The sequence below is a fragment of the Diaporthe citri genome (genome assembly GCF_014595645.1).
Source record: "Diaporthe citri strain NFHF-8-4 chromosome Unknown scaffold_9, whole genome shotgun sequence".
NCBI classification, from domain to species: domain Eukaryota; kingdom Fungi; phylum Ascomycota; class Sordariomycetes; order Diaporthales; family Diaporthaceae; genus Diaporthe; species Diaporthe citri.
Genome location: NW_025064854.1, coordinates 2,281,892 through 2,306,654, shown reverse-complemented (window position 1 = coordinate 2,306,654; position 24,763 = coordinate 2,281,892). Strand labels below are relative to the sequence as shown.

The following is a 24,763-nucleotide window of genomic DNA, read 5'->3' as shown; positions in this document are numbered from 1 at the left end:
GTTCTAGTGTTCTAGAAATCCCCAGCACAAGCGGAGATGGCTGGCCCCAACCCCGCCCACGACCCGTTGCGGGCGGGCCAGAGAAGCGGTCTGGTTGTTTCGCACGGGTCGGCTCACAGGTGGCACCCGCGGCACACGGAAACCTTATTTTGACGGTTGCCGAAAGCAAACAACGCGCAATACGCAAACACGCAAGACACACGCGGGCACATTACTCGCATTTCACGAGGCGGCCCACAGCCCGGCAGCCTTTTTCACAACCCAATTTGAGGACTAATTTGGGAGTCGCGGCGAGGCCATGGCGCACGCTGATGCGAGATCCGTGGTCGATGGAGAGGTCGACTCTCAGCTCGAACATCTCCGCTTCATCAATGACGAGGTGGGTCCTCCTCCTGCCGCCACCTCCTCACCAGGCACTCTGAGGTAATGCCTGGTCACTGCGTCAACGAGCAGGTCTATTAGAAGCGCCAGAGTATCGTATGAAAATGCCATGAGCTTACAGACTGCCCGTAGATTCATTCAAACCCAGAGTTGGCCTACGAGGAACATAAGGCCCACGACACCTTCGTCAAGCTCCTGAACAAGCTTGGCTACACCGTTGTTCCACGCGCATTCGGCCTCGAGACGGCCTTCTCAGCCGAATACGGCTCAGGCGGGAGACTCGTCATCTTCAACGCCGAATATGACGCCCTGCCGGGAATCGGCCACGCCTGCGGGCACAACCTGATCTCCTCCTCCAGCCTGGCCGCCTTCCTCGGCACAGCCGCCGCACTGCGGGACTCCAAGTCCCCAGGGCGAGTCCGGCTGCTCGGCACGCCGGCGGAGGAAGGCGGCGGCGGCAAGCTGAAGCTGATCGAGGCGGGCGCGTACAAAGACTGCGCCGCCAGCCTGATGGTCCACCCGGGCCCGGGCTACCGGCTCACCTCCCCGGTCCGCGGCGTCTCGTACGTGCCGATGCTCGCCAACATCAAGAAGGTGGTCCACTTCACCGGCAGGGAGTCACACGCCGCCATGGCGCCCTGGGAGGGCGCCAACGCCCTCGACGCAGTGTGCCTCTCGTACAACGCCATCGCCATGCTGCGGCAGCAGATCCGGCCGTCCGAGCGCATCCACGGCGTCTTCCGGCGGGCGGGCGACAGGCCCAACGTCATCCCCGCGCACTGCACCGTCGAGTACTACGTGCGCAGCGACACCAGGGTGCACGCGGAGGCGCTGTGGCTGCGGGTGCTGCGGTGCTTCGAGGGGGCGGCGCATGCGACGGGCTGCGGATACGAGGTCGAGACGCTCAACTCGTACGCCGACGTGAGGGCGAGCAGGAGGCTGTGCGAGGCGTACGTGGAGGCTATGCCTTCGGGCACCGTCCACCCTAGCGAGCCGAGCGATTTCCTTGCTGGCAGCACGGATATGGGTGATGTCTGCTATGAGTGCCCGGGGTTCCACGGGGCGTTTGGGATAAATACCAGGGTGGGTGAGGGGAACCACACGAAGGGCTTTGCCGCTGCGGCCGGGACACAGGAGTCGTTTGACAGGGCTGTGGAGTGTGGGAAGGGGATGGCTCTCGTTGGGTGGAGGATTTTGAGTGATGACGTTTTCGCCAATGATGTCCTTAAGCAATGGAAAGAGGACATGAAGAACGCAGCCGAGGGCAACTGATAAACTGGTTCAGTTATCGTAGCTGTCTCGCCACGCAAAGTACGTGTTGGTCTCGCAGTTTCCAGCACAACTTGTAATTCAAAGTTGACCAAATCGAGGAGTAACGGCATGTAACAATCATCTTTGCTTTCTAACAATCTTTCAAAAGCGTTCACAGGTAACCCCTGCACTCGTCCTCGACGCACTTCTTCAGTTTCTGATACAGCGTTTGCTCTATCTTAAGCTCATCGAAGTCTTCCATCTAGACGCGCTCCGACGGCGAGAACAGGTGCAGCCTGCCTTCGAAGCTGCCAGGATTAGTCTCTCCGAAGAATTGCTCATCAATATGACTTCCAAAACAAGGGATTGAATGCCCGTCCCTTGCGAGCAGCGTAGTTAATACAATGCCTCCCGTCCCTCCAGTTCTTCCTCATCCGATGCGACCGCTTGGGCGTTGCCTTTGGCCGGTTAGGTCTCGTTCCTATGCATAGTTACGGATATAAGTCAGTATTGTCAGAACAAAGTGAATACAGCTAGGCTCATTTGTCCACATCAGTACGGGTTGTCAGGATGCGTTGTCAGAGGCGAAGAATGGCATTGCTCAACTCTCAGCTGAGAGTGACTTAAACATGGGGAGCCTGAGGAGACCAACAATGGACTCAACCCTGATTTGGTGGTCAAATCATTTGGCACCGTGCGCTTATATTTCGCATCTCAAATTTGTCACTCATTTGCTTTCTCATGTGATAAAATACTTTCAAGTTTCCATCAGGAAGAATCTCATCACATCATTTGCTATCAACAGGCCATATCTCCCTAGCCCAAGCCTGGCTATGAACCCACCAAAGCTTTCATTGAGCTCAATGATGATCATGATTGCAACCATAACCAAACGCAGCTCTGGCAAGCTTCGCCTTGCTCAAGGGCCTCGGTGCCGGCAGAGGCTTCTTCTCATTCCTCCTGACAACATCTCCGGTCTCGAGATCCCGCTTCTTAACACTGGCATCATAGATCAGGTTCAACCAGTTCCCCAGGCGATAACCGCCCTTGGCAATCTGAAGCTCGATGGTGGGGATGACCGAGTCGTAGTATGTAGGGTACAGATCACTCATAGCCGTCAGGGCCGCAGCGCCGTCGGGCATCACGACGGTGCAGACGTAGGCGTTGGCATCGGTGGCCCAGGCTGTTGCAGTGTCTATCGCCGCGCTCACGCTGTCGCCCGAGGTCCAGCTTGCCGCCTGGGACTTGTAGACGCCCGAGTTGATCTCCGCGGTGAGGTTGGTGGCCCAGGTCTTGGCATACGTGAGGCCGGACCCGCCGACGAGCGTCTGGGGCAGGTACGTGTCCCAGTCGGCGTGCAGGTTGTCCGTGTAGCCCTGGTACTTGACGGAGACGCCGTTGGCCCCCCTTTCGTACGCCTCGTCGTGCAGGGGCTGCGTGATGTCCCCGGTGAAGTGGACCAGGAACTTGAGGGCCTCGGCGACGTTCGCGGCGGAGAGGCGGCCGTCGCCGACCCGCTGGGTGTAGTTGGCGATGGCGGAGACGGAGCAGCCCGTCGAGCCGCAGTCCCGGTCGTAGTCCACGTTGCAGGAGCTGGGCGGGTTGTCCTCTGCGTCGATGAAGTGCAGAGGGGCGGACCACGCGCCGGCGTTCGTTGCGCGGTAGCTGTCGGCCCAGGAGGCGACGTTGGCCAGGTACGAATCCGAGGTGTCAGCGAGCACACCTTGAGCCCTGTAAAAACAGTATAGGGTTAGTTGGAATACTGCCGCGAAGGTATGGCCTTTTCATAATTGGACGTACCAAGACGCTACTTCGTCAGTAACATAGTTCTGGGCGATGTAGGCGATCGTAGCATGCCCAAGCGCACCCCACGCCCTCACGCCTTGCAAGGCTGCGAGGGTGAGAAGTATGGTTGAGGCCATCCTGGAAGAATTTGTAGGCTACTGCTGCGGCTCAGGGCCAGCGTGGGATCAAGAAGGCCAAGACGGGTGCGGGTAGAACCGTGATGATTGCCGTGGTTGACGGACAGGTTGCATGTCTTGGCAGGGCAAGTGGATTATCTATATAGATTTTTACTGACAGTACTTTCGTTACCACTCGTGCCACTGTCCTTATCACGTCCATCACGGGTGAGATTGAATGGACAGAAGCATAATGCCGGGGTGGATGCCCCAGTCACAGTCACCTACCCGATATGGACAGCGGCTAGCAAGCACTTCCTTGCCACGCGCCTAGCTGTCCGCTAGTCAAGTGGAGATTCAGGGGAGGGTATGCCCGAAATGTGGACTGCACAGATAACCGCGCAGCAGAGATATTGGGGTCCCGCGAATGAATTGTCCACGTGCCGATAGTTGATGGGCATGCAACCCCGAACGGAGATTCCAGGAGCGGGATTCGGTGAGGAGATTGGGCAGGCTTAAAATTCATCGCACCCTCTCAGCATCATGCGGCCGATGTGTGCCAGTTACAATCCTATCTACGAGAGCGGTACCAGAACTGTTGGAGCTGTCCTCTTGAACCAACCCTGTGTACGACATCCACGCGCTAGCGGGAGGCATGAAAAACGGCCGATCGCTCATGACGAGCCATGTCAATCGAATCCACGCAGAGCGTTATTGCTGATTTGACAGTCCCGTGAGCTGAATCCGGAACGGCAAGCTTTTGAAGTGAACCTCAACTCACTAGGAGTCACAAATAACAGGCGACTAGTAATTCCAAAGACACGCCCAGCAATGCATCTATGCCCCGCTTCAGTGCCCCTGCCACATTAGTGGCGATAAGACAGGAGTATATTAGCACCTATCTAGCTAAGTGGTCAGGAAGAGGTAGTCACGCAATTGATCAATGACGGGACAGCCCGCCTGCAAAGAAAACTATGTTGTTCACTTATATCAGTTGAGTGTTTGTACATGCAATCAGTTATCACAGCTGATACATGATTGGTCCACGCGGTGTGAAATCTCTATGAGCCGACCAAAGACCCCCCCCCCATTCTCTCCGTCTTTCTCAATCACTTCAAGCTGCCCCGGAAGTCTTCCTCTCTTTCTCCGCCTTCTCTTTCATGGCTCTCTGGCAGGCGTCTAGGCTGGAAGGTATGCTCCAATTGAAGCAAAGCTTGACGTTCTTTGGGTGATACCTCAACTTCCCAACCAGCTGCTCGAGGAAGATGGCGATGCTTGGAGCTGGGTGGCCACGCAGCCCAAAGCCGATGATAACCCCGTCCACATGTTCCGCCTCGTCGAGCTTGTCAAGGGTTGCGCTGCAGCCCAGCCTCGGGGAGACCAAAGTCACTTGAAGACCGTCAGTTAGTCCATACCAGAAAATGAAATCTGCAATTCCCTTCTTGAGGACATACAATCAAAGTCAAAGCCGTTATCGTTGAGAGATTTCTGCAATCTTTTCGATCCCCTCGCGAGCTTCTTCCGCCTCCATATGGAATACCTGCTTAATCTCGAAGTCTCGCTGGGCCATGCCATCAGCTGGCAGAGCAGAGATGATAAAGTAGGGCCTGCGACCGGTCGACATGTTTGAGATTGGCTCTGGGAAATTGAATCTTCGCTTTCTTATAGGGAAATTTGCTGCAGAGCTTAACTATTTGTCTGCGCTGAGCGCATCCAACCTACTTCTTTTGTATCTTACCTAGAAATGTTCGGCCCCACCTGGGATCGCAGCGAAGTTATAGGAGGAAATGTAGTGCTTCCGCCGACCTGACCTAGCGCCAGTTCCGTAGACCCAGCTCGGTGAAGATCACTGTCCGTAGGCTCAAACTGATCCGTCGTTGTGGTTCATTCGAATTGTTTTGATTCTGTTCGCATGTGCTTAGAGACGACGGCAGTCCAAAAAGCAAGCGAGCTTGACGACTTCAGCGTACGTTTCCACATTTGGGCTCTCGGGTGTAATGAGGAATGGTTGCGACCATGGCAAAAGGCTGCAATACGTACGTCCAAATGATGGCGATCAGGACGATCAACCAGCTCAAACCGCAATACGTATTCTGACAATATCGCGAGATGCCCATGAAAGTGATGATAACAACCACAAACCAGAAAAGAATCTCCATTGTATTCAGAATCTGGTACGCCTTGAGACTTTGCCAACGCCGAAACTTGGCGAAATGAGTTGTCGTGAGTTGGTACGTGAGTACCACAAAGTTTTGATGCCCTATCACAATTACATCAGCCCTTCGCCGGTGGTACCTGTGGGAGAGCGCGGAGGTCCAACATACCATCACTATCCCGAGCGTGTCGGATCTTGTCACAGGCATACCACTTGGCTTGATAGCGACACGTGCACCAGTGAGGCTGATCACGACGACGACCAGTATCATTTGAATGAAGTGCATCTTGTGCTTGAAAGATGGGTTGAATAACGCACTGTGAAAAAAGTCCGAAATTCTTTGAAGATAACTGCGGAGGCGATCCATGATGTTGTTGTGTGTTGAATGTTTAGTCGGGCTTGCAAAGTAGCGTGGAGACGCTGGCTCTGGCGTTTTGCTGGAAATATAAGGAATGATGGGCAGGAACGGTTGATATTTGCAAGACAGCAAGAACTTTTAAAACAATTCTCACAGCCACGATTGTGAATAAACACTAGTGAGCTGCTTACAAGCCATTCAATGTGTGCGGTGTTATTCTCAACTTGTCACAAGAAAGTTGCTGCAGGCCGCTTATACGAGTTAATACGAGACACCCTTTCATCGAGCTTTGTACTGAGCTTTTCATAAGGGGGAGCGGCCACTAGCCAATTAGAGACGAGCTAATACGAGATGCGGGTACCCAGCCGCTCAGCCGCTGTGCAAAGGCTTTCCGACTTTGTCCAAGGGGAGTATCCCCCAGCCAATCACGACCGAGTCAATACGGCAACACATGTGCACCATCGAGCCAAGCCACAACTTGCGTGCGCTTGCTTATAAGCCATCGGGCTCTTGCCGGTCGATATTTAGGGGTCGAGACGTATATCTTGACCTCCGCGAGACGTCTCTAAAGCAATAAATTTGTACTCCAGGCCTTCAGGATCGCTTTATTCATGTCAGCCAAAACCATGGACGATCGGCAATCGGCGGGGGAGTCTCATATCGACCCGCCGCCTTCCTACCTTTATGCCCTCGAGCAAGGGGAGCGGAATGGCGAAACTTGTACAGGTACGGGCTGCACTTGAAGAACTTATTGTAATTTGCTCACATTATATCAGATGGTAGGGTCAACGTTGATCCAGGTTCACGCCTCGTCAAGTCTCTTTCGTTATTTGTACCAGACTGGAAATTTCCCGAAGGACCTGAAGCATCTCAATCAGCCGCTTCGGGCTCGGAAGAGCCGCCAGCATACAGCCCACTTGCTCCCACACCAAGTGCCGCGAACGCGAAAGAAGGATGGTCATTTCCTCTGAACATCGTGATACAGGTTGTCGGTAGTCGTGGCGACGTACAACCTTTTATTGCGCTTGGGAACGAGCTTCAAAGATATGGCCACCGCGTTCGGCTTGCTACGCATAATGTGTTTGAGGCATTTGTGACCAGCTGCAATCTCGAGTTCTTCCCCATTGGAGGCGACCCGGCAGAGCTAATGGCTTATATGGTCAGTAACCACTCCCCGAGGCTGTGTGACGACGGAGCTTGGCAGTGAAGCTGTTTACTAAATCTGCCACCACAGGTCAAGAACCCAGGGCTTCTCCCAGGCATGAAGACTTTACTCTCCGGGGAGATTGGTACAAAGCGGGACATGGTTGCAAGTATTCTCGACGGCTGCTGGAAATCATGCATAGAACCTGACGGGAAAACCGGACGGCCTTTCGTTGCAGACGCCATTATCGCCAACCCGCAGATCAGCGAGGATACGCGACAAAATCTAAACTGGGTGTCGTTTGCGTTTGTCGAGTGGATGACTTGGCAAGGGTTGGTTCAGTTATTCAGCATCGTGTTTCCATATTGCCCCTGCTGACATTGTTCTGACTAGTATCGGGGACCTTGTCAATGATTGGCGACGCACCCTTGATCTCGAACCGGTGCCGTTCACAGAGGGCCCGTTACTTGCTGAGAAACTCCGCATTCCGACAACCTACTGCTGGTCGCCAGCCTTGATACCAACACCTGTCAACTGGCCAGACTTCATGGGTTCGTCTGCAAGCTCATATATACTCTCTTTTCATGGAAACTTGCACTCTTTCAGACGTCTGTGGATTCTTCTTCCGCGAAAAACCACAAGATGCTCCTCCCCCTGAGCTTGCAAAGTTTCTCGATGACGGGTCCCCTCCCATCTACGTCGGATGTGGCAGCATTGTCATTGATGACCCAGAAAGGCTGACCGAGATGATCCTCGGGGCGGCGGAGGCGATCGGCGCACGACTCATAGTCTCCCGGGGCTGGAGCAAACCAGGAGCTTCTCGTGACAGCAATGACCGTGTGATTTTCATCGACGGCTGCCCTCATGAGTGGCTCTTCCAGCACGTGGCTGCAGTGGTTCACCATGGTGGTGCTGGCACTGCGGCATGTGGCCTTCGCTTTGCCAAGCCGACTTTCATCGTGCCATTCTTTGGGGAGTACGTATGCGTTGAAAACCTTGTTTAGATACAGAGTGCTGATGTCTCACTGCCGTGTAGCCAATTCTTCTGGGGTGAAATAGTTGCGCGTGCGCGCGCCGTGCCGAATGCTATTCGGCACAAAGACCTGAACTTAGAGAAACTTGACCGAGGCCTTGAGCTATTGTATGTCTCCTGAGGCATTGAGAGCGGCTCTCGCCATATCAGACAAGATGAAAGGTGATTCCGGTGTGAAGGCAGCTGCACGCAGCTTTCACAGACACCTCCCAGCGGAAAAGATGCGATGTCAGGCTGCCGACGATAAGGTAACTACGTGGGCCTACTTCAAACATGGCAAGCGAGTGCTTCTGTCCAACTTCGCTGCAGAGATACTAGCACGCCATTTAAGAATTAACAAGAAAAAGCTGAAGCAGTAAGTACCTGTTGTCTCATAAGTTAGGGTCTGCACATTCGGCCCACCCCCTAATTCAGCCCACCAAAATGATCCTCCTTGCTACATCACCCCTTTAATTAAAGTTACTTTAAATTATTATTACCACCTATAATAATGCATTCCTCTGCATTTATAATATCTTTAAAAGCATTTATTTTTGCTAAGTTATTCTTAATTACGTTAACGTTAATTTATACCTTATATATATGCTTAATTTTAATAAATATAAAATTTAAGCTTATTTTAACCTTTCTTTTTTTTTAAGGTATTATAATTGCTAATTTATCTTTAAAAATTTATTTTTTTTATAAAAGCATTATTAATTATTAATTTTTTTTATTATATTTTTTTTAAACCTTTTTAAAAAGTAATTATTAAGTTATAATTAAGTATTTTTATAAATTATAATTAGCAAAAGTAACTTATATTTTTTAAAATGCTTTAAAAGTTAAAAAAAAAAAACCCTTTTTTATGGCTTAATAAATATTAAAATAATTAATTTAAATTTTTTAATTTTTATAGTATTATTAAAAATAAATATAAATATTATTTTATTAAAGTTTTTAAGCATAATTATATTTATTAATAGTTTAGCTATATTAATTAATTATAAATTAATTTCTTATTACTTAAAAAATATATATATTTTTTTTAAGTATTATAAATTTTATTTTTTTAATAGCAATAAAGGAATAATTACTTTTTAATATAAGTATTATTAATATAAAGATTTAAAAAACCTGCTTCTTTTTTATATATTACTTTAAGGTTAAAAAATATCCTTAAATTAAAAGGTTATAGTATATATAAAGTATATAACGGTAAATAAAGGTAATAAATTTTATATAAAAAGCATTTTTATATAAACTTTAAAATATAATAGCTTTTATGCCTATTTATTATTAATAAATATTACTTTTTAAGGGCATTTAGCTTTATTTAAGGAATAAAGATTTTTTATAGCTATTGTGGGAATAATGAGTGTTGTTTGTATGGAGGATTGTTTGGGATTAGGCAGCTTTAGCCCATTAGGATACCTAGTAGGCAGCAGCCCTAGCGTTATATATAAAATAGCTAATATAGTTAGGCCTTTTACCTTCCTTCCTTTTATAATTAATAATAATTAATTATTATATTAACTAAATATTATATTATAATATATAACTTAGTTAATATTAATTAATGGTTATAAGGGTAATTATAAATTAACAAGGCTTAAAGAAATAATCTTTTAATTATATTAATTAGCATTATTAATATTATAAATTTATATAATATAGTTTATAATAATAATAATACTTAATATATAAAGAAATAATTATTATAACAAGAAATCACAGCGGATTTCCTTACCCTTAATATATGCATATTTATTATACCTTAAATAACCTTAATAATAACTTTTAAATTTAATAATTATAATTAAAAAAACTAAATTAATATTTATTCTTATTAATAATATATTTACTTATAACTTATTATATAAATAAATATAAAAAAAGGAATTAATTTACCTTTTAATAGCTAAGTTATAAAACTAATTCTTAATTTCTTTATTTTCTCTTAATACTATTTATTTCCTCTTTTTATTATTCTCTTTTTTAAATTAAATATATCCTTATTATTATTTTATTAAAATAATAAGAAATAATAATAATATAGCAAATATAATAAGCAATATTATTAATTAAAATAGTTTATTAATATTAATTATAATAAATTATATTTTTATACTTAAAAGCATTATTAAAATACTTAATTTTTTAATATAAATAAATCCCTTAAGATTTCTTAATAATAAATAATACTTAAATATTTATATTTAAGGCTAAATTTAAGCTATAGCATATATATTAAGTAATAAGGCATATAAAGCATTTATTAAGGACTTTTATAGCTAAACTAAGCTAATATTTATATAAGTTAATAAAGACTTACTATATATTATTAAGAAAACTTTTTAAGTTAAGGGCATTTATACTTAAAAAGTAAATACCTTAAGAAAATTAATATATATTCTTAAAGCATTAAACTATTTTAAATAATTAATAAATTAAAAATAAAAATATTACATTATATTTAAGATTAATTAAATTTAAAGCTATAATTTAAATATTTATATTATTTTTAATTTTAATTATACCTTAATAAAAGCTAAGGAATTACTTAATAATAATAATTCTTTTAATTTTAAATTACTTAAATCGCTTAGCTTATTTAATAATAATAGTAAAAATAATAATAACCCTTTAAAACTTCTTAATTTATTAAAAAAAAGTAATAACCTTTTTTTAGTTAATAATTTTTATATAATATATAATTATTATACTTTCTTGCCTTTAATAAAAATAAAGAACTTTTTACTTAATTTAAATATAATAATTAACTTAAGTAAATATTATTATAAAGATAAAATATTTATTAAAGAATTATATAATATTTTTAATAATAAGATCTTTTTTTTATAAGGCTTACGGTAACTTATAAATATAACCTTAATAGTTTAAAGTAGCTTTTTTATATATACTTAAGAAATTAATAAAGATATATTATACTTAAGTTATTAATTAAGAAACTTTATTTACTTAAGCATATAAAAAACTTAAGAATTGCTTTAATATAAATAATAATTATTATAATTATTTTATAAATTAAAATACTTTAACTTTCTTTACTTTTTAATAAAAAAACTTAAATAAGAATTATATAAATATTCTTTAAATACTTATTAATAAAATATAGCTTTATTATAAAGCATTTAAGTATATTACTTATAAAGATAGCTCTTTATAAAATATAATTTTATAAGTAATATAAGGCATTCTTAAGTTTTATTATGCTATCTTACTAATATTAATAAATATTAAATAACTTTATTTTATTTTATAATAATATATTAAGGTATTAAAAGCTTAAAACCTTATATTATAATATATAATTATAAAAAATAATTAATAAGCTTATAAATAAAATTATGCTAATAATTATAATAATTAAAATAATAATAATTTAATTATTATAAATATTAAAAAGCAATATTATCTTAATAAGCAATATAATAATAATAATTAATACTTAAAGTATTCTTAATCTTCTTTTAAGGGTAATAATTTTTAATTAAATTTCTATTTAAGCTAGCCTTATTAATTTAAGAATGGCAGCTATAATAAAAAATCTTATAAAGGTGGCTATAATAGTAAATATTAGCTTAATAAAGGTAATAATAATAATATATAATATAAAAAAAAGAAGTATTTTATATATTATAAAGAGAAATATTAATTAATAAATTATTTACTTAAAGATTAATAATATGCTAAAGCTATATATATTTATATATATAAGGATATTAAATAATAAGTTAATAATAATAAGTTTAATATATTCTTTATTAGCTTTAAAGATCTTAACTTTAAAGCTATTAGCATTATAATAACTTTAATTATTAATAATAATAAAAAAGGGCATATTTATTATACCTTTTTAATAAATTAAGCCTTTCTTTATAACTTTTTTAATAATATAAATAGCTTTAATATTTATATTAACTTTAAAAACTATTTATTAATAAAAATATTTATTATTTAAGATTAATATTTTTATTAATAATATTAAGGCATTATGTTAAATATAAATATAGCAATATTTTTAATAATTAAATATAAGTAATTTTAAGCTTTGCAATATTAAGTATTTTTTATATATTTAAATATTATATAAATTAATAAAGCATAAATATAATTTAACTTAAGCTTACTTATTAAGTTATTTAATATAATATAAATTAATATTTTAATAAAACTATTAATATTTTATATTATAAATAAGCTTATTTCTTTTCTTTTTTATATTTAAGATATAAATAAGAACTTTTTCTTTTTTTAAAATATTATTAATAAGGTAGTTTAATAAAAAGATAAATATTTAAAGAAAACCTTTTTAATTACTTAAAAGTAAAAATATTTATAAATTTTCTTTAATATAAAAAGTAATAATATATTAATAATATTCTTAATAAAAATAAAGCTTTAATAACTTTATTATAAATTTAAATACCCTTTAGTTAATTATTTTTTATACTTTTTTATTAATGCTAATTATAATAATATTAATTCTTTTATTTTAAAAATAATTTTTAAGTTTTATTATTATTATTAACTTTATTTTATAATATTATAATATTTTAAGTTTAACCTTTAAAATAATATTAATTTTAATTATAAAATTATTATAAATATTATATATTTGCTTACTTTATTTATTTTATAAGTTATTAATTTAATAATCTTTTTTTAAGCTAAATGTTTTTTAATTTCTCTTTTTATAAAGAATATATAAAAGGCTATTTAATAATGCTAAATAAATACTTATTTAAGACTTTTAAATTATATTATTTATAATACTAAAATTAACTTTACCTTAGCAAAATTTTAAAGCATTGCATAAATTATAGGTATTATTTATAAGTAAGTATTAATAAAGGTATATTAATTTATTAGCAAAATTAAAAAATATTATGCTTTGCTTTAATAAGCTTTTAATATTCTTTATATTAAACTCTTAAAAACTTATATTAAAGAAGCTATTTTATAAATAGTTATTAAGATAATAAATAATATAGTTAGCTTTAATGGCATTATTTTAATACTTTTTATTTTTAATATATATTTAAGATTTATAAAAGATTTTATATTAACTTTTTTAATTTTTAAGAAAGTAATAATTATTTAAAAAGCTATAAGAAAGCTATATAAGGTTTATATTAAATAATAAGTTAATATAGCTTTAAATACTTATAATGGCTTAAATATTATAAAAGTATTAAGTTTTTTATTATAAAGTAATATATAAGTATAGCGAGAAAAGCATAATTAATAAGAATTATATAAGTTGCTTAATATTAATGGATATAACCTTATATTAAATCTTTTAAATGGCTTAATAATCTTTTAATTAATATTAATTTAGCTATATTATTAAAATAAAAATAATAAAGATAATATTTAATTAGTTTTTAACTTAAATAATGCTTTTAATAAGCTTATTTAATTTAAATTAAATTTAATTTTAGCGATATTAAAACTATTATAACTTTAATAATATAAATAACTTAAGAAATTAAAGAATAAGTTAAAAGAAATATATTTTACTTAGCAAAAGGTTAAGAATTATAATCTTTTTTAAGGTTTTAATATAATAGCATAATTAATACTTTAAGTAACTTATTTAAGAAGTTTAATTATAAGGAAATTATAAAGTTAATTAATAATAATGTTTTTTACTTTAAATGCTTTAATTTTAAGATATATAAAGGTATTTAGCTTTTTAAGTTATGCATTATTTATAAGATTAAGGGTAAGATTAAAAAGTTATATAAGAAATTATAGCTTATTATTATTAAATATAATAATAAGAATAAATATAATATTCTTATATAGTTTTTAATTATTTAAAGAGCTAGCTAAAGGCTTTTAATTACTTTAATTTTTTCTTTTTAGCATAAGGCTTTTAATTAAAGCTTTAAGATATTATTTAAGTATATTTTTAGTTAAAGTTTAAGCTTAAGCAACTTATTTTATATTATTTATTTCTTAAGATTTAAAATAAATACCTTTTTAAAATTATTATATAAGTTATTAAATTGCTTTATAATATTACTAAATTTAATATATATTAATAAGTAATTTATTATAAGTTTTATTATAATAATTTAAGTATAATTATCTTAATATATAACTTATGCTTTTTAATTGCGGATTAGGGAAAGGATATTTTTGCTATTATTATTATATAAATTAATAATACTTTATTTTTTAATACTTTTATATTTTTAAAGCTAGAAAAATAAAAGATTAAGGAGGTAAATATTTAATATAAGCTAAAAGAAATACTTACTTTTAATAAGTTACTTATCTTTAATAATATAATTATAAGTATTTTTAATAAAGATACTTTATATCTTTATTAAAAGGGCTAAGGTAAAAAGATTATGCTTATTAATAATAAGGTTAATAATTATGCTTAATAATATATAAAATAATATATATAAAAAGCATATCTTGTTTTTATTTATTAACTTAAGGTAATGTTTAATTTATTAATAATAACTTAGATTTAAAAACCTTTTTATAAGGATTATAATAGGCTAAATCGCTAGCTATAATGATAAGCTAATAACTTAAAATATAAACTTTAATATATGCTTTTAAATTTATTTTAAGCTAAATTAATAATCTTTATTAATAATAAAAACGAGCTACTTAAATAATGGGGGATAGGTTTTGTTAAACTCTTTTAAGGATAACTTAAGGAGGAGCTTTAATATAATAAAAAGGGAAGATAAAAATAAAAGGGAATTAAAAAAAGGGAAAAAATAAATATTTTAAAAATTCTTAAAAATAAGAAAAGCTTAATTAAAGCATTAAATATATAAGAAAAGAAAAACGTTAATTTCTTAAAAGAATATTTAAAATAAATATAAAAGCTAGCTTTTTATAATTAGCTAAAATTTAGCGTAATATTATTTTTTATATAATTCCTTATACTTATTAATATACTTTTTTTAAGTACTTTATAATAAGTATTATAAAAATTATTAAAATAAGACTTTATTATTTTTAATTAAGCCTTTAAGTTTTAAAATTTACCTTACTATAATTTTAATTATTATTATTATCTTTAATCTCTTATTTACTTATTTTATTATAGCTTTTGCTTTTTTATAAAAGCTTTAAATATTTTTAAGATTTGCTTAATAATATATTTGCTAATTATATTTTTTTAGCTATTAAAGTTTGCTTTAATAGCTAATATTAATATAGCTATTAAAGATTTAAATATCTTTATAAAATAAAAAATAAATTTATTCTTTCTTTTAATTATTGCATTAAGTATAGCATATTGGCTTTGCTAATTTTTATTTTTACTTTTTATAAAGCTGTTGCTTTTAATATTTATGCCTTATATTTAATTGCTTAGCTAGCTTACTTATAAACTTTTTAAATTATCCTTAAGCAAACTTTATTATTATTTTAATTATTTTAGGTTAGTTAATGTACTTTAAGTTTTATTTATATTTATTATTAAGATAAGTAAGTAGGAAAGATCTTTATATATGCTAAAGCAAGCATTTCTTGCTAGCTTTAAAATATTTTATAGCATAATATTTAGGCTAAAGGCTTATTTAATTAAAGTTATATTTAGTTAATTTTAAATTATTTAAAAGTTTATACCTTGCTATATATTAAATATTTAAAATTAAGTTATTAAATTAATTTATATTAAAGGTATTATTTTTTTTATATTTTTCTTATAATTAATAGTAATTTTAATATATTATAATTTAAATAGCTGCTGCTAAATAATGTTTCTTGATAATAAGAGCTTACTTTTTACTTTAATTACTTTTATATCATTAATTTTAATAAGGGGAATTAATATAGGTATTTAAATAGCTTTATTAATCTTATTAAGCTTTAATTAAATAGCAAATATTTAAGTAGCAATATTAATAATAGCTTTAAGCATTTTATAATATATAGTTTTAATTAAAAAAGCCTTAACTTAATCCTATATCTTTTAATTATTCTTTTCTTAGTTTTTTTTAAAGTAGTTTTTAATAAACTTAATAGCATGCTATTTATAAAATATTTTATTAATTTATTTTAATCTTAATATAAATTCTTTATTAAAATCTTGCATTTTATTTTTTAAAGCAGCTATTAAATATTTATAAATAAGCACTTTAATATTTTTATTTATTTTGCTTTTTTTATTTTTTAATGCAAAATTATTTTATAATAAGCAATAATTCTTTATTTTATTAAAAATTACTATTATTTAATAATTAAATATATAAATAAGTATAATAATAAATTTATAATTCTTTATTAATTTATATTATTAATATTTTTTAAGTAAGGTATAATTATAATATAAAGGTTCTTTAAATAAAAATATAATATTTTAAAAGTTAAAAAGCTATTAAGTTATAAGGGCTATAATATATTAAGTTTTTAATTCTTTATATTTATAAAGCATTTTTTTTATATTAAAGAAATTAAAGGTAAAAAAGGCTTAATATTATTTTATTAAATTTATTAACTTAGCTAATTTTTTTAACTTAAGGTAAAGATTAATACTTAAAAAATATTTTTATATTATTTTTATAAGCTTATTATTAAATATTATTTATTTTATATTAAAGAATAATAGTTAATTAAAAGTTTAAAATTATTAAATATTATTTAAGTAAACTTTATTTATAATAATTTTTATTTTAAAGAAATCTTTAAAAAAGTTAATACTTACTTCTTAAGCAAAGTTTTATTAATTTTAAATATTTATAATATTTAAAAATTATAATGCTTTATTAAGTAAGTTTTTAAAGTTATTAAAGTAAGAAAGTTTTATAATTATTAGCATTAAATTATTTTTTTTTAAATTAATAAGCTTAATTATTAAAATTAAAATATTAAGGTTTTAAAGTATTTTATAGCATAAAAGTAATTAAAATTACTTTTTTACTTTATTTTTTTAATTAAAAGATATTTTAACTTTTAATTATAAAGAAAAAAAGCAAAGGAAATAAATAATAAAGTAAAAAGTAAGTAATAAAAGTTAAGTAATAAAAAGGGAAGGTATAATAATAAAAAAAGCCTTATATTTTTAAGAATTGCTATATAAGTAATTAAGGTAAAAAGGGTTAAAAATAAAAAAGAAATATAATTAATATTTAGCTATAACTTAAAGCAGCTTTTATAAATAATTATTATTTATTTTTAAATAAGAATTAAATAAAAAGAAATTAATATATTAAAAGTATATTATTATTAAGATAATTAAGTAATAGCTAACTTTTAACTTTTAATTAATAATAATATAAAGATAAGAAAAAAAAGAAAAAGAAAAAAAAAGAAAAAGGGCTTAGCTATAAATAAATAGGTATAGCAATATATATAGGTTAAAATAGCAAAAGCTAATAACTTATTATCCTTAAGTTAAATAATTATATTAATTAAAAAGAAGGAATAATAAGAAGGCTTATAAGTTATTATTAAAAGCTATTAATTTATTATTTTATTAATAATTAAAGTAAAAGGGTATATAATTTTTTATTTTTCTTAAATAATAGCTAATTATAAAGTACTTTTTTTTAATTTATAAGTTTATTAAGTATAAATTAAAATAAATTATTTAATTAAAATTTCTTTATAATAAAAAGATAAATAACTTCTTTATAAGTTAAGAATTAAAAGTAAGTAATTTCTTTTTAATAATAAATTAATCTTAATTAAAAATAAAATAATAAATTACTTTTTTTAATAATAAGGTAGCTTATTATTAATATTGCCTGCTTTTTTTTATTATAATAACTTTATATATATAAATTTCCTTTTTTTTCTTAAGTTTCTTTTTTTTTCTTTCTTTTTTTAATATCCTTTTAATTTTAATTAACCTTTAAGTTAAGTTAAAATTAAAGTAAAATATTATAATTTTTTTATTTTTTAATATCTTTTTATAATAATATTTTTATTATTAAATCTTCTTTAATTAAAGTTAAAGAGTTTAATATAAAAGGATTCCTTTTTTTCTTTTTAAGCTATTTATTATAACTTATAAGCTAAGTAAATCTTAATTAAAAGTATTTATATATCTTTTAAGTTAAAAAGCATTTTTAATAAAGATTAATTTATTAAAATTATCCTTTATAATGCTTTTATAAAAGGTATTTATATATATAAGATTATTAATATTAAATAAAATTAATACCTTGCTTAATAATTTATTAATTTTATTTTTAAAAAAATAATTAAGGAATTATTTAATAGATTTCTTAATAAGTTATAAAAAGAATAATTTTTAAATAATATTAAGAATTTAATTAAAAGCTATATAAATATTATTATTATTAAGAAAAGTAATAAGGCTTTTTATAAAAAGTATATAATAATAATATATAATTATTTTAATTATTATTATTAAGCAGCTTTGCTTATAATTTTTTATAGCTATTAAAATGCTTTTCTTTATAAATATTGCTTAAAGTATATAAATCGCAACTTTTCTTTAATTATAAATAAAAATATTTTTATTATAATTCTTTTTTTTAATTATTACTCCTTATATAGTTTTTATAATAATGCTTATGCTAATTATATTTATTATATTAAAAAATTTAATTATATTTTTAATAAATATAATAATATAAAGAAAGTATAAAAGGTTATAATAGCTAAATAAGTAAAGTTTAAAGGTATGCTTAGCTTTATAATTATTATTAATAAAATAATATAGCTTAAAAGAATAATTAACTTTAATATTATTTAAAATAAAGAAATTAATATTATTTAAGGCTAATAATTATAACTTTATAATATAAAATTCTTATTATGCTAATTATAAAAGTAAGCTTTTAATAAGGTATAAATAATAATTAAAGTAAAAAGAAAAAAAAAAAAAATAAATTAAGTTATTAAAAGAAAAAGAAAGTTTTTAATTTTAATAAGAAAATAATAATAAATAAATATGCAATAAATTTTATAATATATTTTTTAAAAATATAATATTTTATATTTAAACTTAAGGCTAAATTTAATTAAGTAAATTAATATATATAAAAAAAAAGAAATTTATATTATAATAAATATATATATATATATATATAAGAAAAGATAACCCCTTCTTTAAATAAATACTTAAGCTAAGATTTAAAAGTATTACTAAGCTAGTTATATTAAGAATATTAGAGTTATTTAATTAAAGTAAAAAAATGTTAATAAATTATAAAGATTTATTTTTTAAGTTTTTTTACTTTATATATAAGCATATTATAAGTTTAATATTTTAAATATTAAAGTTTAAAGAATTTAATAAATTTAAGCTTATAAATAATTAATATGCTTAAATAATAAATAAAGATATATTTAATTAATTTTAATAATAATTAAAGTTAAGATTATTTAAAATAAGGTTAAATAAGTTAAATTTTATTAAAATATTTAAAAAGAAGTTATTATTTATAATAATTATAAAATTAGTTTTTTAAAGTAAATAAGGTTTAGGTTTTTATATCTTAAAATGGTTAATAAATCTTTTTAATTATTTTAATAAAAATATACTTAAAAAATAAATATTATTAAGTATTTAAAGTTTATAAATATTATTATAATAAATTTTATAAATAATAAAAAAATTAAATTAATAATAAGTTAATTTTTAAAATAAGAAATAATTAGCTTTCCTTTACTTATTAATAAGTAAAATTAAATTATTTTTTTTTAAGGGAATATGTTAAGAGAAATTATAATATATATTTTATTATATAGCTTTTTTTTTATAATTTAAAATTAATTTAATTATTATATTTATATTTTATAAGAAATTAAAAAATAATTAAAGTTAAGAATTAAAAGTATCTTAAGTAAATATATTTAAAGTTTAAATTTAAATATATTATATAAAAATAGTAATTTTAATTAAAATAATTAATTTAAAGCTATAAAGAAAATAAAAGGAACTTTTCTTATAAGATTTTTTAAGTAAAGTTTAATTAATAAAAAAAGCATAAGATAAGATTTATATTTAGCTTTTAATTTCTTTATTAAGCATTTTTTTAATAATAATTATAATAATAAAGTATTTATATTTAATAATATTATTAATATAAGGATTATATATTAAGATTATAATTTTTTTAATTTTAATTATTAAAAAATATTAAGTAAATTAACTTATATTCTTTTATTTCTTATTTATTATTATTTTTATTAAAAGCTTTTATTTAAAAAGGAATTTTTAAATAAAGAATTTCTTAATGCTTTTTAAATTAGCTACTTTAAAAGGCATAGCTTTAACTTATTTTATTAAGTTATATTATCCTTTAATTAACTTATTATATCCTTAATTAAAAAGTAAATATTAAATATTAATATAAATCTTAATAAATAATTAATTTAATATAATTAAAATAATTTTATTATTATAAATTTAAATATTTTACTTATTATAATAAGGATAGTTAATAATAGTTTTTTTAATATTAATATATATTTTTTTTTAATAATATATAATTTAAATTTAAAAATAAATAGCGTTTCTTTTATAATGCTTAAGAAAAGTATAATAATTTTTAATAATTTCCTATTTTTAATTAAAGTTATTAATAATTTATTATTATAATAAATTCTTTTTAAGTTATTTTTAAAAAGTTTCTTTATAAATAAAGAAATAATAAGTTTTTTTATAAAAGAATAATTATTATTATAATATTAAGTTTTTAAAATAAGTTTTATAATAAAGGTATTAAGTAATTTTAAATAATTCTTTTAATTAAAAATAATTATTAAATAATAATAATTTTTAATTAAATAATTAAGGTTAAGATAATTAATTAAAAAAAGCATTATATTAATTTTTAATATCTTTTTTAAATTTATAATTTATTTTATTTAATAGCCTTAATAGCTTTTTAAAAAGTATATTTATAATAATATTTTTAAAATCTTTAATATAATAAATAATAAAATTATATATTTTAATTATAGCTAGCTACCTTATAATATAAGTGCTTAGTATATTTAAGATAAATTCCTTTAATTATTAAATTAAGATATTAAAATTTATTTTTAAAGTAAAATAAATATTATAAATATAAAAGTATAAATATTTAATTATATATAAAATAGCTTTATATTTTTATTTTATTATATTATATAGCTTTTTAGCTTTTATTTAAGTATTACTTTTATATTAAATTAAATATTATAATTTATTTTTAATTTATATAAGGTATATACTTTATTCCTTAAAACTTGCATTTATTATAAAAATAATCTTATTATTAAAATAATTAATATTAATTAAGTATAACTTTAAAGTAATTATAGCTTTAAGAGTATTTATAGCTTTTTAATAATTTAAAGTTTATTAATAAGGCATATCCTTTTTTAAAAAGTTAAATAATAGCTTAATAATGATTTTATAAAAAGGTATTTATATTTTATAAAAGTTTAATAAGCTTAAAAAAGATTTAAGCTTAAAAAAGATTTAAGCTTAATTATATTCTTATAAATATTTTATTTATTAATTTTAATAATTTTCTTATTTAATAAAGATTAATTAAGTATTTTATAAATATAATTAATAATATTAGCTTATTATTTATATTATTTTAATTTAATAATATTAATTACTTTTTTAGCTAATTTAAAATTATAAAAAATATTATTAAGGTTTTTAATATGCTTAGCTATATATTTTTAAATCCTTAATAAAGTAAGTATTTCTTTATTTTTATAATTTATCTTTAAATTTTTAATTATAATATTATTAAGAAAGGGTTTATATATTATAAAAATTAAGTTATAAAAAATTTAAATTATATATTATATAAATTAAGTAATAAAATTTATAGCTTTTATAAATAAGTTATATTATTAAAATAATTTAATTAAAGTAAAAAAAGTTATAATAATTTAACTTTTTTTTATTTAGCTTAATTTAATTATATTTTAAGAAAAAGTTAAAAAGAAATAATATTTTATATATTATAAATTTTTTAATAAATTTATTTATTAATAATAAAATAAAGGTATTTTTAATTATAACTTTATTAGCTTTTAAGATATTATTAATAAATTAATAATTAAAGTTTTTCTTTTTTATAAAAAATTATTAATTTTTATAAATAATATAAAATTTTTTAATAACTTTATTAGCTTATTAATCCTTAAGTATTTTAATAATTATTTTTCTTAAGGCTTTTAAAAGCTAAATTATCTTTACTTAATATACCTTATAAGAAATTATTTAAATAAATTATAATAATATTATATTAATATTAATTTAAGCAATATAAGATTAATTTTATATTAAAGATTTTTTTTAATTAAAAAGTAAATAAGTAAATATTTCTTTTTTTTACTTTAAAAAAGAGTTATAATTTTTTTATAAAAAAATATTTAATTAATTAAGCATTAATTTTAATTCCTTATTAATTAAAAAGAATTTAAGTTAAATATAAGCATTATATTTATTTTTATAATTCTTATTTATAATTAATTTTATTTTTTTTTATAAATAAATTTTTAATTAATTATATTTTTAAAAATAATATTATTAAAAAAATAATTATTTATAAGATAAACTTTAATGCTTATTTATTTATAATAAGTTTTAATTAAAGATTAAAAGGTTTTATTAATTAATTTAATAGTTATTAAAGTAAAAGAAATTTTATTAATTTATTTTTTAATATATATAGTTTTTTTTTATAAATAAGCATTATAAATATAAATTAATATTTATTAATTTTTTTCTTTAATTTAATAAATCTTTTAAACTTTAATTTAAAAGTTTTTTATAAATATAGAAATTAAACTTTTTATATCCTTATTTAAAAAGATACTTAAAACCTTTTTATTTTCTTTTACCTTAATATTAAGATAAATTAATATTATTAATATATTAATTAATATTAAGCTTTAATTAAGGCTTAAAAAAAATAAAAATGCTTTTAAAAGCTAATAAATATTTTTAAGAAATTTAAGCTTTTTTAAAAGGAGCTATTTTAAAGGGTTTTTAATTCTTTTATTTTAAATTATATATTATTTTAATATTATTAAGAATAAGATAAGTATAAAAATATTTTTTTAATTATTTAAATATTAAGTTTATATTTAGGAAAAAAAGTATTTTTAAAAAAATATAATATAAAATATTAAGAGCCTTATTATTAATAATAAAAAATTGTGATGGGCTTGGGCTATTGCCTAAGCCGTAATGCATGCCCATGCCAGGCCTACATTACACCCAACCCTCTTATATAACAAAGTATATACTTAAAAAATAAATCTAAAGTTAGGCCCTTTTAAGGCTTAACTTACTTCTTAAATATTGCAATTCATAACTCTTTTTAAATATCTTTTAATAAATGCTTAAAGCTAACCTATAATATTAAATTATAATCTTTAAATTATATTAAGGAAAATACTTATATTATAAAAGTAAACAACCTTATACTTAAAATATTAACCTTTTTATAAAATATATAGCTAAGAATTCCTTAATTTATTTTAATATTAAGCCATAAAAACGCTTAAAAAGTACCTTAACCCCCTTAATTATTTATAATAATACTTATTAATATTAATAGCAATGCCGCTATATTTTTTCTTATAATAATATTTTATTAACTTATAAAACTTAAAATATATATAAACCCTTTTAACTTACCCTTAATTTAATGCAAGCCGCTTTTAATTAAGCCCTTATTTAATAATAATTAAAATAGCTTTTTAATTTAAAAAATTATAATATAATATAAGTTGTAAATTAATATAAACTTTATTAAGGGTTTTTAAAAATATTAAATTTTCTTATGAAATTAGCTATTTATTAAGGTATAATTATGCATTGCAGCATTTTATAAGTAAGGCAGGCCTTAAAATAGCTTTAATATAAATAAATTTTTTAAATACTTAAAGCATTATTATAAAAACTTATATTAATAAATAACTATTTTAATTAAGCTTAAGATATTTTAAATATAAAATTATAATGGCTTTATTTAATTTTATATTTAATTTAAATAGCTAATAATATAGGTTAAGAGCCTTAAGTAATTAAATAAAATAAAGCTAAATTATTTTTATAATTAGCTTTCTTTATAGCTTTATAATAAGGTTATTAAAGCATTAATCTTATATATAAATTATAATAAGATAATAAATATATATTATTAAATTACTTATAAGCTAAAAGTATAAAACCTTAAGTATTAATAATATATAAGCTTAATTTTATATTTCTTAAAGCCTTTAACTTAAAAATAATAAGTAATAAGTTAAGATATAATAATAATAAATATAATTATAGTAAGTATAATAAAGGGCTAAGGCGTTAAGAATAAGGGGTTATAAGGGCATTAAGGCGCTTCTTTCTTTTAGCTAGCTAATAGTTAAATTAAAGCACCCTGGATTTTTAAATTTAAAAAGGAGGCTTAATAAGAATATAAAGTATGCTTATGTTATGGCTAATAAGGATACTTTATAATAAATTATAAATTCCTTCCTATAGCTATATTAACCTAAGTTTAAATTATAAAGCTAGCTATACCTTATAAAAAGGATCTTATTAGCTTTAAGGAAAAAAATTAGCTTTTAA

At 27.2% G+C, this 24,763-nt stretch overlaps 4 protein-coding genes across 4 annotated transcripts; 2 read left to right on the top strand and 2 right to left on the bottom strand.

Moving 5' to 3' along the window:
- Positions 1 to 298: 298 nt before the first annotated feature.
- On the top strand, positions 299 to 1,653 carry INS49_015722 (uncharacterized protein; the record flags this gene model as incomplete). The annotated part of the gene is made up of 2 exons (XM_043176400.1): positions 299 to 379; positions 514 to 1,653. The coding sequence occupies 2 exons, from the start codon at positions 299 to 301 to the stop codon at positions 1,651 to 1,653; spliced, it is 1,221 nt and encodes a 406-aa protein (XP_043019855.1).
- An 839-nt stretch (positions 1,654 to 2,492) lies between these two features.
- Positions 2,493 to 3,554, bottom strand: INS49_015721 (uncharacterized protein; the record flags this gene model as incomplete). The annotated part of the gene is made up of 2 exons (XM_043176399.1): positions 2,493 to 3,363; positions 3,433 to 3,554. 2 exons carry the CDS (start codon positions 3,552 to 3,554, stop codon positions 2,493 to 2,495), a joined length of 993 nt encoding a protein of 330 aa, XP_043019854.1.
- A 1,093-nt stretch (positions 3,555 to 4,647) lies between these two features.
- Positions 4,648 to 5,157, bottom strand: INS49_015720 (uncharacterized protein; the record flags this gene model as incomplete). The annotated part of the gene is made up of 3 exons (XM_043176398.1): positions 4,648 to 4,922; positions 4,988 to 5,021; positions 5,074 to 5,157. 3 exons carry the CDS (start codon positions 5,155 to 5,157, stop codon positions 4,648 to 4,650), a joined length of 393 nt encoding a protein of 130 aa, XP_043019853.1.
- Positions 5,158 to 6,672: 1,515 nt separating this feature from the next.
- Positions 6,673 to 8,344, top strand: INS49_015719 (uncharacterized protein; the record flags this gene model as incomplete). Its single annotated transcript, XM_043176397.1, has 6 exons — positions 6,673 to 6,772; positions 6,823 to 7,205; positions 7,281 to 7,522; positions 7,584 to 7,741; positions 7,797 to 8,166; positions 8,227 to 8,344. 6 exons carry the CDS (start codon positions 6,673 to 6,675, stop codon positions 8,342 to 8,344), a joined length of 1,371 nt encoding a protein of 456 aa, XP_043019852.1.
- Between the last annotated feature and the right edge of the window lie 16,419 nt (positions 8,345 to 24,763).